At 52.4% G+C, this 14,290-nt stretch overlaps 1 protein-coding gene across 3 annotated transcripts in view; it reads right to left on the reverse strand.

Moving 5' to 3' along the window:
* ZFR (zinc finger RNA binding protein) overlaps positions 1-14,290 on the reverse strand; it is a 59,413-nt gene that overhangs the window by 22,059 nt on the left and 23,064 nt on the right. For all 3 annotated transcript variants that reach the window (XR_006387445.1, XM_044276405.1, XM_044276404.1), the window contains exons 9-11: positions 12,715-12,991; positions 11,519-11,706; positions 84-203 (exon numbers count right to left, since the gene is read on the reverse strand). Coding sequence is in view for 2 of the 3 variants with exons in the window: in XM_044276405.1 (XP_044132340.1) it covers positions 84-203; positions 11,519-11,706; positions 12,715-12,991 (585 nt within the window). In the remaining variant the exon portion in view is untranslated. The remainder of the gene's footprint in view (positions 1-83; positions 204-11,518; positions 11,707-12,714; positions 12,992-14,290) is intronic.

Genomic DNA, 14,290 nt, shown 5'->3' on the forward strand with positions numbered 1-14,290 from the left:
CAATATAAATATGATGTGTATGAGTAACAAACGCTGCAAGTGTGGAAAATTAACCCTGTGCTAGAAAACTGTTCAGCACTTACCTTGTACTGCAGCCTGTGCCTCCTTCCTTTTAGATGCATCTCCTTCGCATTTGGATCATTGAAGCTGCATTCACATAGCTTGCAGTGGAATCGGATAACTTTTCCTTCATCATTTCTAACCTGAAAAATAATTTCACACCCAAGGTCAGCCCCTATACCACACTTTCAATACCAGTCACAATTAGCACCATATCAGTTTTCTCCTCCAACATTGTTACAATTGTTCACAATATTACTTTTTTTTCTAAACCTCAACTCAATCTCCAGTACTACAGATTTAAAAGCAAAAAAACAGACTTTTCTATAACCACCACTAGAGGGTGCTTACTGCATACTTTGTCATTGAGTTAAATGTATCCAGTAAACTCCTAAGCTCCCCCTAGTGGTGGTCCCAGGCAAACAATTCTATTTTGAACAAAATTATCATCAACAGTGGGTGAAAAACTGCTTCAAATCCAGGCTGTTCAGGCATGGCTGTTACCCACAAAAGATAAAAAAAAAAAAAAAAACTAACACAAGACAGCCATAACCATGGCCAGACAGGTCTTGGGTCGGTCCTTTCATGGACCTTAATTATGTGACAGTTTCTGCATGCTCATCCTGATGCAGCCGCTGCATGCTGCTCAGGGGTGTTCTTGTCCAGCATCCTCAACATATGCCGTGCATGTGACAAAAACAAAGTACCGTATTTTCCGCTTTATAAGATGCACCCAATGATAAGACGCACCCCAGGTTTAAGAGGAGGAAAAGAAAAAACAAGATTTTGGTGAACTCACCTGTAAAATCTCTTTCTCGCCGAGTTCATTGGGGGACACAGGAGCGTGGGTATATCTTGCTGCTGCCACTAGGAGGAGACACTAGGCTAAAAAACGTTATGCTCTCTCCTGGCTGGAGGGGGTATAGCCGGTGGAGGAGGAGCTATAAGTTTGTGCCCAAGCAGTAGGAGAGGAGAAAGAAAAAGAAAAACCACTAGAAACAATGAATGCCGGACGGGGTGAACCAAGCTGAGGAACACCCCCCGGCAAACCAACCGCTATCACTTGCGGCTATAACCGCATAATGGGTGGGTGCTGTGCCCCCCAATGAACTCAGCGAGAAAGATTTTACAGGAGAGTTCACAAAAATCTCGTTTTCTCACTCGTATCATTGAGGGACACAGGACTGTGGGACGTTCCAAAGCAGTCCACGGGGCGGGACCTAAACACACCACCATGGAAACAGCCTCGCGGTAGCTGAGGACACCACTGCCTGCAAGACTTTGCGACCCAGCGCAGCGTCTGCCGATGCCAACGTATGCACCTGGTAAAGCCTGGTGAACGTGTGCAGGGATGACCACGTCGCTGCCCTGCACAGCTGTGAGGCAGAAGCTTGGTGGAAGCGAGCCCAAGACTCGCCCACCGCCATGGTCAAGTGGGCCATGACACCGAGGGGCGGAGTCTTGCCCCATGCCGCGGTAAGCCTCAGCAATTGCCAACCGGATCCACCTGATAATAGTCACCTTGGAGACTGCCAGACCTTGACGAGGAACTTCCGGAATAACGAACAGAGAGTCCGTCCCGCGGAAAGTCCTTGAGACAGATAAGTAAATCCTTAGGGCTCTAACCACTTCCAGCTGGTGGAGAGCCCGCTCCCTCGGATGCAAAAGGAGATGACAGAATAACGGAAGAACAATGTCTTCGTTGTCGTGGAAGGCAGAGAATACCTTCGGTTGAAAAGTGGACATTGGACGGAGTACTGCCTTGTCTTGATGCAGAATAAGGAAGAATTCTTAACAGGACAGTGCTGCCAACTCTGAAACACGCCTGATGGAAGTGATGGTCACCAGGAATGCCACCTTCCACGAGAGAATACGGAGGGGCACTGTGTCCAAAGGCTCAAACAGAGCCGACTGGAGAGAGCCCAGCACCAATTTCAAGTCCCACACGGGCAAGGGGGGACAATAAGGAGGGACGGTGTGGGCCACCCTCTGTAGGAATGTCTTAACCGGAGACTGTAGCGCCAGCGGGCGCTGGTATAAAAATTGAAAAAAAATAAAAAAAAATTAAAAAAATAAAATAAAAATCGCTGAAACCTGACACTTCAAGAAAGTGAGGGCAAGGCCCAGTCCAGACCCGATTGCAGAAAGGAGAGGAATACAGGAAGAGAGAAGAGTAGCTTTCATAGAAGGGCAAAAAGGACTTCCAGGTCCGGTAGTAGATCCTGGACGACACCGGCTTCCTGGCCTTAATCATGGTGCGGATGACTGTCAAGAGAAACCACGTTGCTTCAGAATGGCGGTTTCAAGCCACGCTGCCGAATGTAGCGACTCTAAATGCTGGTGGAAGACAGGACCCATAGAGAGTAGATCGGGTCTGACCGTCCATGAGATCGAAAGAAAGGATTTTCCCAACTCAAGGGTTGGGGGGTCGAAAGCCACCACCTTTGGGGGGTAAGACTATGACGGTCCAGGGAATCCGGCGACTTGTCCCAAAGGGACAAGATTGCCCGCTGAAGTGACAGTGTGAGAAATTGGGCAAACGGAACAGCTTCGAAAGAAGCGACCATTGCCGCCAGGACCTTCATGCAGAACCGAAATGACGGGGTCCTGCACTGACGTAGAGGACAGATAGACCGACGAAGGGCCAGCCTCTTGTCCCGAGGCAGGCGCACCACTGCCACGTCGAGGACCATACCTAAAAAGGTGATCCGTCTGGCAGGACGCAGTGAAGACTTTTGGAAGTTCACCAACCACCCGAACTGCGCCATGGTATCCAGGGTGATACGCAGGCTGTCCTCTTCTGCCCAAAGGACGCCGCTTTGACCAGGATGTCGTCCAGATACAGGATCAGAGCGATGCCCCTGGTCCAAAGAAGTGCCAGGAGAGGAGCAGGAACCTTTGTAAATACTTGCGGCGCCGGCGCCAGGCCAAAAGGGAAGGGCGACGAACTGATGGTGGTGGGGGCCCACTTAAAAAGCGGAGGAACCGCTGATGTGCCAAAGCAATTGGGACTTGTAAGTACGCATCCCGAATGTCTATGGAAGAGAGGAATTCACCCCGTTCCAGAGAAACAATCACAGAGCGAAGGGAATCCATTCTGAAGTGTTGCTCGAAAAAGGCTGCCGTCTGACCTGGATCCCTGGGAGGTTGGGAGGGGAATAAACGATGTGGAGGAGGGGATGCGAACTCTATTTTGTAAACCGAGGTTACAATCTCGAGCGCCCATACGTCGGAGAAGTGGGCCCGCCACACTTCCTAAAAAAGGAGTATGCGACCCCCCCGCCCGGGAGTGTGGGGCGCCTGTTCATGCAAAGGGCTGCTTACCGGACGAAGGACGGCCGGGCGGGCTGCGTCCATGGGCGCCAGGATGGTTGAGGCCTAAATAGCTTTTTGCGCTGGTCCTGCGTGGAGGATCTGGGAGGAGCTTCTGCTGCCTGGCGCATGCCGGTTAAGCTACAAAAGGGCATTAGTCTGCCTAACGCGAAACATGCGTCTGGATTTGCCCTGTGGGAGGTGGGTACTCTTACCACCCGTGGCCTCGGAGATTATTTCATCCAACCGGGCCCCAAACAACCAAGAGCCAGCAAAAGAAAGGCTTGTAAGGAACCGCTTTGACGAGGTGTCTGCTGCCCAAACTTTCAGCCAGAGCTTGCGTCTCAATGTAACCGCGAGAGCCGATGAGCGGGCAACCAGAGACCCTGCGTCTAAGGACACTTCACAGAGGCACTTCCTCACCTGTGAGATCTGTAGATCTGTAGAGCCAAGGACTGGAGTTCAGGGAGTGGAACATCCGCTGCCATGTCCTGGTCTAGCCGGAGTGCCCACTTAGAGACCGCCCTAGCCACCCAAGCGGAGGCGAACATTGGCCGGAGCGCTGAGCCACTTGCCGCGAAGATGGACTTCACCCAAGATTCCATGCGGCGATCAACGGGATCCTGAAGGGCTGAGCCATCAGCCAGTGGTATGGCGGCGTGCTTGGCCAGGCGTGCTACCGGAGAGCGAGGGTGGATTGGGATATCTTAGAGAGGTCCTCCACTGCCCGGGATAAGGCACAGGCCCAGTCCAGTTCCGCCCGGTCAGCAGATTTTGTGCGGCGCACAGCATACGGAGCAAACAGGGAATCCGTGCGCCGAAAGGATCCGGTGACCTCCAAGTAAATCCTCAACGCCCTGACCACATCCAGACGGTGCAGTTCCCGTTCTCTGGGGTGGGAAGGAGAGGGACAGAGCGACGGAAGGACGATGTCCTCATTGATGTGAAAGGCGGAGACCACCTTTGGCAGGAAGGTCGGGACAGGCCGAAGCACAACCTTATCCTGGTGGAAGACCAGGAAAGGTTCGGAGCAAGAAAGAGCCGCTAACTCAGACACCCGTCGGAGAGACGTGATTAGAGAAAAAAATCAAAACGACAAGGAGAAAACAGCCCTGCAGTAGCAGGGGGTGTCTTGCCTCCTTGGACACTAAGCTAAAACTAGTAGCCTCTATCTCCAGGCTGAGGGTATAGCTGATGGAGGAGGGGCTTAACAGTTTTACTTAGTGTCACGCCTCCTAGGGAGCTGAGCTATACCAAGGTCTGTGTCCCCCAAGGTAAATGGGCGAGAAAAATATTTCTCGCCCAATTTCCTTGGGGGACACAGAAGACCTTGGGTATAGCTCATCTCCCTAGGAGGCGTGACACTAAGTGAAAACTGTTAAGCCCCTCCTCCATCAGCTATACCCTCAGCCTGGAGAGAGAGACTGCCAGTTTTTGCTTAGTGTCCAAGGAGGCAAGACACTCCCTGCTCTGCAGGGCTGTTTTCTCCTTGTTTAAATTTTGATTTTTACTTTTTTCTTTTCTTTTTGTTCCAGATCATCAGGGACAACAGAGACGCACTAGACCTCTCTGTTTCTCCCGGGGTTGAGCTGCGCCAGTGCCGGTCACCCGCACTGCTGCCTCCCCCACAGAAGACAAGGTGGATCAGGGCAGCCCAGCTCCCCTACATCCCGCCAGCGCAAGGGTCGCCCGCACGCCAAGTCCCTCTCCCAGCGTCCTGCCACTACGGTGCCAGTAGCTGAAGGGGCGACCCTGCTGGAATGGACCGAGGGTGAAGACGACTATGGTGAGAGAGTGGCTTCTCCAGCCCTACGTCCCCCACCCCCCACCCTGGTCTCCTGCGTGCCTGACCCCCCATACTTGGACCCTTCGGTCACTGCTGGACCTAGGCTGGCCCCTGGGGTGCTGCGGGGCGACATTCCACTCCCTGCTCCCTCTCCTCCCTTCTGGCCCTCATGGGACTTTTTAGCAGCAGAATGCTGCGAATAGGCAGCCACATCGCCTCCCTTCACTTATCAGCGTCCCTCCTGGGAACGCTGTGCTCACATCCTTACGGGCACCTGGTCTCAGGGTCCCCCCATCCCCTCACCGATGCGCTGCTCTGGACCGGGGGCCTTTTCCTGACGGCAGTGCTGCTTGGGCGACCGCACCTCCGGCGCTTCTTCCCGGCCTGCTGGGCCGCACTTCCTTCCCGGCCCCCGACTGTTCCGGCCTGCGGGGTGGACTCCTGCGGCCGGCATTTGGCTTGAGCACGATGCTCCAACGATTCCGGCCGGCCGTCGGCGACTTCCGGCCGGCCGCCGCAAATTTTGGCCCAGGCTTCGGGCCTACTGGGCCGCATTCCTGCGCTCAACCCGGGCCCCTGGCTTCCGGTCCGCGGGGTGGGCTTCCGCGGCCGGTTTGTCCAGGCAGTCCGCTCCGGTTTCCTGTGCGGCCCCGGTCAGCCGGGTGCCGCAGAAAATTTAGGCCCCGGCTTCACGGCCTGCTAGGCCGCAAACTTCCGGCCTCTGTTGGAGGGGGCGGGAACTTCTCCGGGCGCGAATTCTTCCCGCCTGGAGGTTCCCCGCCCCCAGGGGATCGCGGCGCCGCCTCCTCCTCCCTTCAAGGTTGGTTGGCTGTTAACCCTTCGGGTACCGGCCTCCGTGCTTCAGTTTGTTTTGCTCGGCTGATGGGCCTATATGGCTGGCGCCCCCCCCCCCCCCCTCTACTTCTATGCTGGGCACCTGTATGGTGGCACTTCTTCTGCCTCAGTGAGGCTATTTTTATTTAGAAATGCATAACATGGTTAAGCTAATGGATTTCTTGTGCGCGGCGCAGGACGCTGCAGCCTTATCTCAGTAGCGCCGCCTGTATGCGTGCTCCTTCCATGAGCGGCATGGTGTCGCACTCCCCGGCTGGTGCATGTTTCCCTTCTTTGCCCTCTCCGGGATACAGCGCTGGCCAAGTGCATGCGCTCTCCTTTTTCTTCGGTTGGCAGAGTTAGTCACCCTCCAGCTATGGTAACTGCCATGTGCAGACAACCCCTTCCTAGGCGGGATACTGCACTCTCTCGGGCTGCAGGCTTGCCTGGTGCATGACCCCCCGCTTAGGTGGAATACTGCACTCTCACCCAATACGGTGTTGGCCATGTGCACGAGAACGCTGCACTCATTGGATTCGCTGCAGGCCATGTGCACAACCCCCTTCCATAGGCGGAATGCTGCACTCATTGGATTCGTTGCCGGTCTTGTGCATGTCCTCCTTCCATAGGTGGACTCTGCACTCTCACCAGATACGGTGTTGGTCTGGTGCACGACCCCCTTCCATAGGGGACCGCTGCATTTTCGCTGGATTCACTGCCGGCCATGTGCGTGATTCCTTTCCATAGGCGAAACGCTGCTCTCACTGGATTTGATACCGGCCATGTGCATGACCCCCTTCCATAGGCGGAATGCTGCACTCACTGGATTCGCTGCCGGTCTTGTGCATGACCCCCTTCCATAGGCGGAATGCTGCACTCACTGGATTCGCTGCCGGTCTTGTGCATGACCCCCTTCCATAGGCGGAATGCTGCACTCACTGGATTCGCTGCCGGTCTTGTGCATGACCCCCTTCCATAGGCGGAATGCTGCACTCACTGGATTCGCTGCCGGTCTTGTGCATGACCCCCTTCCATAGGCGGAATGCTGCACTCACTGGATTCGCTGCCGGTCTTGTGCATGACCCCCTTCCAGGGGCGGAATGCTGCACTCACGGGATTCGCTGCCGGTCTTGTGCATGACCCCCTTCCTCTAGGCGGAATACTGCACTTCATTGGTTATGGTGCTGGGCAGCCGGCCATGTGCATAACCCCCTTCCATAGGCGGTATGCTGCATTCTCATTGGATTCGCTGCCGGCCTTGGGCATGCCTTCTTCCCTCAAGCGCCATGCATACACCCTCACTGACTGGGGTCGTTCTCTCGCTGATAAGTTGCTGGCCGCGTGCAGGACCCCCTTCCATGGTGGGACGCTTGCAACTCACTAAATCCACTGCCGGCCATATACATGTTCCCCCTTCCTTGGGCGGTGTACGGCACTCTTACTGGATTTGCTGCCGGCCATGGACATGTCTCCTTTCCTCAGGCAACATACACACACTCTCACTGACTGTGTTTGTTCTCTCGCCAGTGTGCTGCTGGCCAGGTGCCTGACCCCCATCCATGGCGGGGTGCTCGCATTCTCCCTGGTTGCAATACTGGCCATGGGCATGGCTCCCCCTTCTGGGCGGCATACTGCACTCTCACCAGATACGTTGCTGGCCTCTAAGATGGGTGGAATGCTTGCACTCCCATTGGATACGGTGCTGGCCTTGTGCGTGACCACCCCTCATTCCATGGGTGGACCTTTTGTACGCTCACAGGACTCACTACTGTCCTTGTATGTGCTGTGCTGGACTTGTACTTGTCCCCATTCATTGGCGAAGTAGTTGTACTCTCACAAAATTCGGTGTTTGGTGGATTGTTGCACACTCACTTAATGCTAGGATTACCCTGTGCATGTCCCCTTTTCACTAGGTGGACGTCCTGCTGGATGCGGTGTGGCCATGTGCATGGCGCTCTTCTGGGCGGAATATGGTATGTCTTCCTTCTCTGAAGTAGGTGCTGGTCTTGGGCATCACCCCCTTGTGGGGCGGGCTTTGCACGCTTGCTGCCCGCACTGTTTGCCAAGTACATTGCCCTCTCTTCTGGGCGGACTGCTTGCGCTCCGTCGCATGCCATACTAGTCTTGTGTATGTCCCCCCTTCCGGTTGCACTTTGCACTTCTGTGGTTTCTGTGGCTGGCCCTCCTTGCTGTATGACTATTTCGCAGTGGGCGGACGCTCTTGGGGGCTGCTACTCTGTGCGTTGTTGGGCCGTGTATGCCTTCTCCTTCCGTAGGTGGGTTGGCTTTCTCACTGCTTATGGGGCTGCTTGTACGTATGCCTCCATTCTTCCTGCGACTTGTCGTTTTTCTCTTGGGATACGGTGATTGCCACCGGCCTGGTACTCTTCTCTGAGGAGATCTTTCTGTTCACCTGGCCTGGACGGGCTCTATTGTTCTCTACTGCAGCGAGCTGGGTGGTATCCATTCTCTGTTCGGAGGGTATATTTGGTGTTTCCGTTGTGACGGTATCCACCATATTCGTTGGCCCTTCCGCCTGGGGAGTGTTTGTGGTTCCTGGATGCGTACCCATTAGTTACCCTGTGGCATTGCTTCCCAGCGCAAGCGGTCGCATGGTCGAGAGTGCTGTCTCCAGCGTCCCTCGCAGTCTACGTTGGCTCTGGCCGCATTACGGTTCCCTCGCCTGTTGCCATTCCTCCTCTTGGATGCGTTTTTGGTTTGAGTCCTTCCTGTTGGCACCCTCCGTGCTTCAGTTTGTTTTGCTACCAGGTTCTAGCCGCTCTTTTCGAGCAGGTCGCCCAACTTCTCTTGGTTGCTCGATTACCGAGGTCTCAGGGACCTCCACTTTCGATTCGTTAGGGTATTCGCCTTCTGCGAATTGGTGAGCCGGACATCTCGGAGTAGCGGAGTTCTGCTTTTGAGCGGTCCTGTGGCTTCCCTGTTGCCCACTCCTCCTTGCGGTTGGAGGGTGTCATCCGTCTTCTCGGCTATTTTTCTCTCGACGGCTCTGTTTTGGCTTCTCCTGGGTCAGTTTTACTCCGATGTGGCTTCTGCCCCGGCCAGGCTTCAGAGGCTGTTCCTTCACTGCCCTCCCCCCTGGGGAGACCATGGTTGTTCATATGGATGGTCCCGGTGTTCCTTATGACCTCGTACTGTCTCCATTGTTCACACTGGCTGTACTAGCTGTGTGCCTATTACCGGGTTTGCCGCATTCTGTCCTCCCGCTGGGTGCAGATTACTTTTACCATTCTGGGCGCTGGTCCTGCTTGGACTTTACCTTCTCGGTAACCTGGCGTGCCTACTTTCTTCTGTCAAGATTACCCTTCAAGCCCCCACTTCGGGTCTGTAGAACACCTTACTGTGGTGGCTACAACGACGAGGACTTTAGCCTGACTTGTCCTGGAGTCTGTTGGAAACTGTCCGGGTCCCGTTCGGTTCCTTCCGTTTGTCCATCTGCTCCCCCACTCCGCGTGGATTCGGGACGGCGTTGCTCGGGGGCCGACGGGACCGGTTTTCCCAACCTTTTTGCCGTGTCACTGATTTGCGCTTACTCGCATTGGATTTCCTCCCGTCTGCCCAGACGAGTCCAGCGAGCACACTAGTGTTCGCTCCCGGCCGTGCTTCGTCCAGGTTCTGTTGTCTGACTTAGGGTCTTCCCTGGGGTTCTTTAGCATGCTGGGCATTCACCCAATTCTGCCTTTCTCTTCCCGTGATTCGGTCTTCTCCAGTCTGGCCTGGACCTGCGACTGGGACTCTGTTACTTGAAGTGTCTGCAGTTTTTTGCTTGGACATCTCCGACTCTTGTCGACGCTCGGTCTCTTGTTTCCAGGAGGTCCGCGCCAAGGTTCACGGCTCCTGGGTGCTTTCCTCCGCTTAACCACATGGCTATTGCTGTGGTTACTGCTCAAGGGCAGGGCTCTGTTTTTTTGGTGTCACCGTTCATTTCACCAGAGCGGTTGGTGCCTCCGGGGCCGGAGGCATTGGGCTTCAGCCATGTCATTGTGCAGGGTGGCCACGGTCTTCCTTGCACTCTTTACCAGGTTTTCCTGGGTGCGTACTCTGGCGGCGGCTGCTGCCTTGGGCCGCCTGGTTTTTGCAGGTGGCATTTCCTTGCTGCCTTCGGGTGCTTCGCCTTGGTGCTGTGGTCCCTCCCCTCTTGGACTGCTTTTGAACGTCCCAAGGTCTTCTGTGTCCCCCAAGGAAATTGGGCGAGAAAACGAGATTTTTGTATAACTTACCAGTAAAATCTCTTTCTCGCTCTTTCCTTGGGGGACACAGCACCCACCCATTCATTGGTTTTTTTCTGCACGGTTTCCGAGTTTTGTTTACCCGTTGGGTAGTTGGCTTGTTGTTTCCACTTGTTGGACTTTGCCTTTTCTCACTACTTGGACACGCAACTGGCAGTCTCTCTCTCCAGGCTGAGGGTATAGCTGATGGAGGAGGGGCTTAACAGTTTTCACTTAGTGTCACGCCTCCTAGGGAGATGAGCTATACCCAAGGTCTTCTGTGTCCCCCAAGGAAAGAGCGAGAAAGAGATTTTACTGGTAAGTTATACAAAAATCTCGTTTTTTCATAATACCTCATATCAGGACATCAGATTAGGCCCCAATATCAGCCCACATTGTCAGACTCCCATCAGACCTCAATGTTAGACCCCATCAGACCTCAGATCAGATTAAAATAAAAACCTCCTCTTACCTATCCTGCGCCGTGGCACCTCTTCACCTCCAGCAGAAGTTGCGCTGCCCTGTCTTCCTGGCCTGCGCTGCTCTGTCACCTGACTGCATGCACCGTCAGGTCATAGTGCGCGCACTACGTTCTGACGCTGTACACGGTCAGGACAGTGAAGCACTGGCCCCAGAAAGGAAGAACAGGGAGGGCGAGTACTACAAGCCCTTGCGGTGCTCCTCTCCCAACTCCCGGCACCTAATTCATACTAGTGTTAGCTTTATAAGACGCACATGCATTTTCCGCCACTATTGGGGGGGGGGGGGGGGTGCGTCTTATAAAGCAAAAAATACGGCACTTAATTTAACATGTAAATGCATATGTCACTTATAAAATATACTCTGCTGCTCAGCAAATACTACAGAAATGATTGCTGCAGCGTCAGGTTTATAACTAATATTTTTTACATTTTCTCATATTAGCTTACTCTGAACTGGTTTCGGTAGGAAATTAGAGAAGAGCGGAGGAGCTAAGACACAGCTGCCAAGAAGCAGAGCAGCTATGTGTGTGGGAAGCAGGAAGAAGAAAGAAGCAATGCAATATGGTGTTTTGAAAGCGTCGAATGACATTTTATCAAGACCCAGCAGAGTCTACTTACTCTTTATTGGTAACCTGGGTGAGAAATAATAACGCAGGCATACTAAATCATTTTGATGTCTTGTTATATTAGCGCTAAAATACATACTGCATCTCTAGGGGATATCCATTCACATCACTGAAAATGACATTTGGAAGGCAAAAATGCGAATTGGACCTCGGGGAAAGAAGAAAACGTAAAGCATAGAAAGGACAATGTACCTCTTCAACATAATCATGGCCAACAGGCTGGACATCACTCTGAAGGGCCGCCAGGGTCTGAGCAGCTTCTGACATTGGATCCATTTTGACTTCTTGTGACTGTGTGCTGGAATTTGATGCAACTTTAACACTGTCTGCCATTTTACTTTCTTCTGCCTTATTTCCAGTCGACTGCAACTTATTCCCACCTAGTCAGACAAAAATGAATGATCAATAAACAAAGGGTTCTCATCTGTTAATTAGACAATGTTACCTCTGTCTCTTGCTGACCCCAGATTAAGAGCCCATTCACACAACCATATATTTTGGGTCTCCATCCGTTATTACACAGGCGCTGAAGACAGATTCTCATTAGAAACACTCACAGCTTTGCCAAGATGACTCTATACATCCTGTTTTCTAGTACTAAAAACATTTTACCCTAAGGGTCCATCCACACGTCCGCAAAACACAAACACCGGCCATGTGCGTTCCGCATTTTGCGGACTGCACATGGTCAGCACTATGAGAGAAATGCCTATTCTTGCCCATGCTCTCTTTTGCGGGGCCGCGGAACGGAAGTGCAGATGCAGACAGTCCGCATCTTTTGCAGTCTCATTGAAATGAATGGGTCCACACCTGTTTCGCAAAATTGCGGGAACGGATGCGGACCCATTCCTGTGGACATGTGAATGGACCCTAATAAAGTATATTACAAAAACACTTAATACCACTGCCCCAACATGGTATTAAAAAAACTGAAACGACCGTTACACTTTCATATCAGGCCAATAAAATGAAATCTGATGACATCATATGATCTTGCCACTCAGCATTTGGGGAACACACTTGTATGTTCTCTCAGTGTTTAGACCCCAACTGATCAAGACCCTTGACAGATCACTGACACATGAATGTTTTCACAGAGCCAATATCTTTTTTTAGAGCATACCTAAGTAGTTATAAACAGAGTTCTAGGTTTCTTTAACAGACCCAGACTGTCTACCCTTGGAAAGTAAATCCTATGACACAAAGACACAGGGATCCATCTTTTTCTTTATATGCCACAATCTGCTTTGATTGCGGCATACAAGAAGCTCTACAGAGAGCAGAGGTTGCGGTTGCATTAGGACTGCCACTATAATAGTACAGTGCAGTCCTCCTCGGGTAGTTATTATTCTAACACCTTCCCAAACAATAGTCAGATTTGCACTTGCCTACAAAAGTTATTTTTGGTGTGGTTATCTTCTTAACGAGGCTGTTAGAGGTGATGGCAGACATTTTGCTTGCACCTGAAGAGCCAAGAGAGGAGCTAGAAGTTGACGTAAGCAGTTTCCCAGCAGGAGTGCCAACAGTGGAGCTCCCGTTCGTGCTGGATGTACTGTTGGATGAGGAAGCCGGCTTGGAGACAGCTGCTGAAGTGACAGATTGGTTCACAACATTTGGTTCAGTTGACGGAATGGGTTTGCCAAGCTTGGTGTGCAGCTTTACAACCTAAGGGGAAATCAGCAAATACATTAGAACAGCTCAGCAAGTCCAAATTTTAACATTAAGGCAAATAGGTTTATAGATGAAAGAAAACAACAAAGCAAACATCTTCACCATGGCTTTATATACAGGTCCCTCTTAATATGTTAAGGTAGATGTCTCAAGACTTGCTGCAAACGGATTTGTTTAAAATCTTCTGCAAAGCCTGCATGAGTTACATGTGGTAATTTAAAAACTGCGTAGTGAAATTGTGATTGGAAAAATCCAGACAGACTACACTGCTGGGGCTCCGATCGGAACTGCCACTGCCACCAATGAAGAGGGGGGAGGGGGACCTTGTGGCCACTGCCACCAATGATTCTACTTTATACTGCCACCAATGATTCTACTGCGATCTGCTGCGGAGCCTGCATTTGTATTCAGGCATAAAACTATATTCATTGGTGGTGCAGTGGCCATAGCAGGGAGGAGGGGAGGGGCTATCAGCCCATTGGTGGCAGCGGCACAGGGGGGAGGGACTGCCTCCTTCTGCCCAGTGCTATTGAGAAGAACATGGGATGCGCTGACAGCAGCCCGTCCCATGTCAGTTCCTCGTGTGTGAAGCAGAGCAGTGGAGGGTCTAGGTGCAAATGGCAACAAGACTACAAAGTCTTGTCGCCATTTAGCAATTTTAAGTCGCATCGCCATCTGGAGCCCTGCTATCTGCTGCGGGCAAATCCTAATCTTTCAGCATGCTCAAAGATCTGAATTGCCCGATGAACGAGCAATCAACATCGTACAATCGGTGGCATTATTACATTGCAATATTTCGCTAATGAGCATGCATATATGGGGGGAGGGGTGTTAGGTTTACACATTTGTAATCACTCCTTAACTGGTTTGTGTGGACTATAACGTGTTGGCTCCTGACCAGATCGGCGGGGGTCCGACACGCCCTCCGATCAGCTGATTGAAGAGAAGGCGTGCGCGGTGCCAGCGCTGCCTCCTCTTCACTGTTTACCTTCTAGCCGTTGCATCTGCAGTGGTGAGCAGGTGTAATTACACCCAAGACGTCCCATTCATTTCAATAGGAAGGCGTGGGTGTAATTACACCTGCTCACCACTGCAGATGCAACGGCTAGAAGGTAAACAGTTCAGAGGAGGCAGCGCTGACACCGCGCACGCCTTCTCTTCAAACAGCTGATCGGAGGGGGTGCCGGGTGTCGGACCCCTTCGATCTGATATTGATGACTTATCCTGAGGATAGGTCATCAATAAATATAACTTGGACAACCCCTTTAAGCAGCTTAATGCAATACAGGGAAT

Source organism: Bufo gargarizans, chromosome 1 (genome assembly GCF_014858855.1).
Source record: "Bufo gargarizans isolate SCDJY-AF-19 chromosome 1, ASM1485885v1, whole genome shotgun sequence".
NCBI classification, from domain to species: Eukaryota; Metazoa; Chordata; class Amphibia; order Anura; family Bufonidae; genus Bufo; species Bufo gargarizans.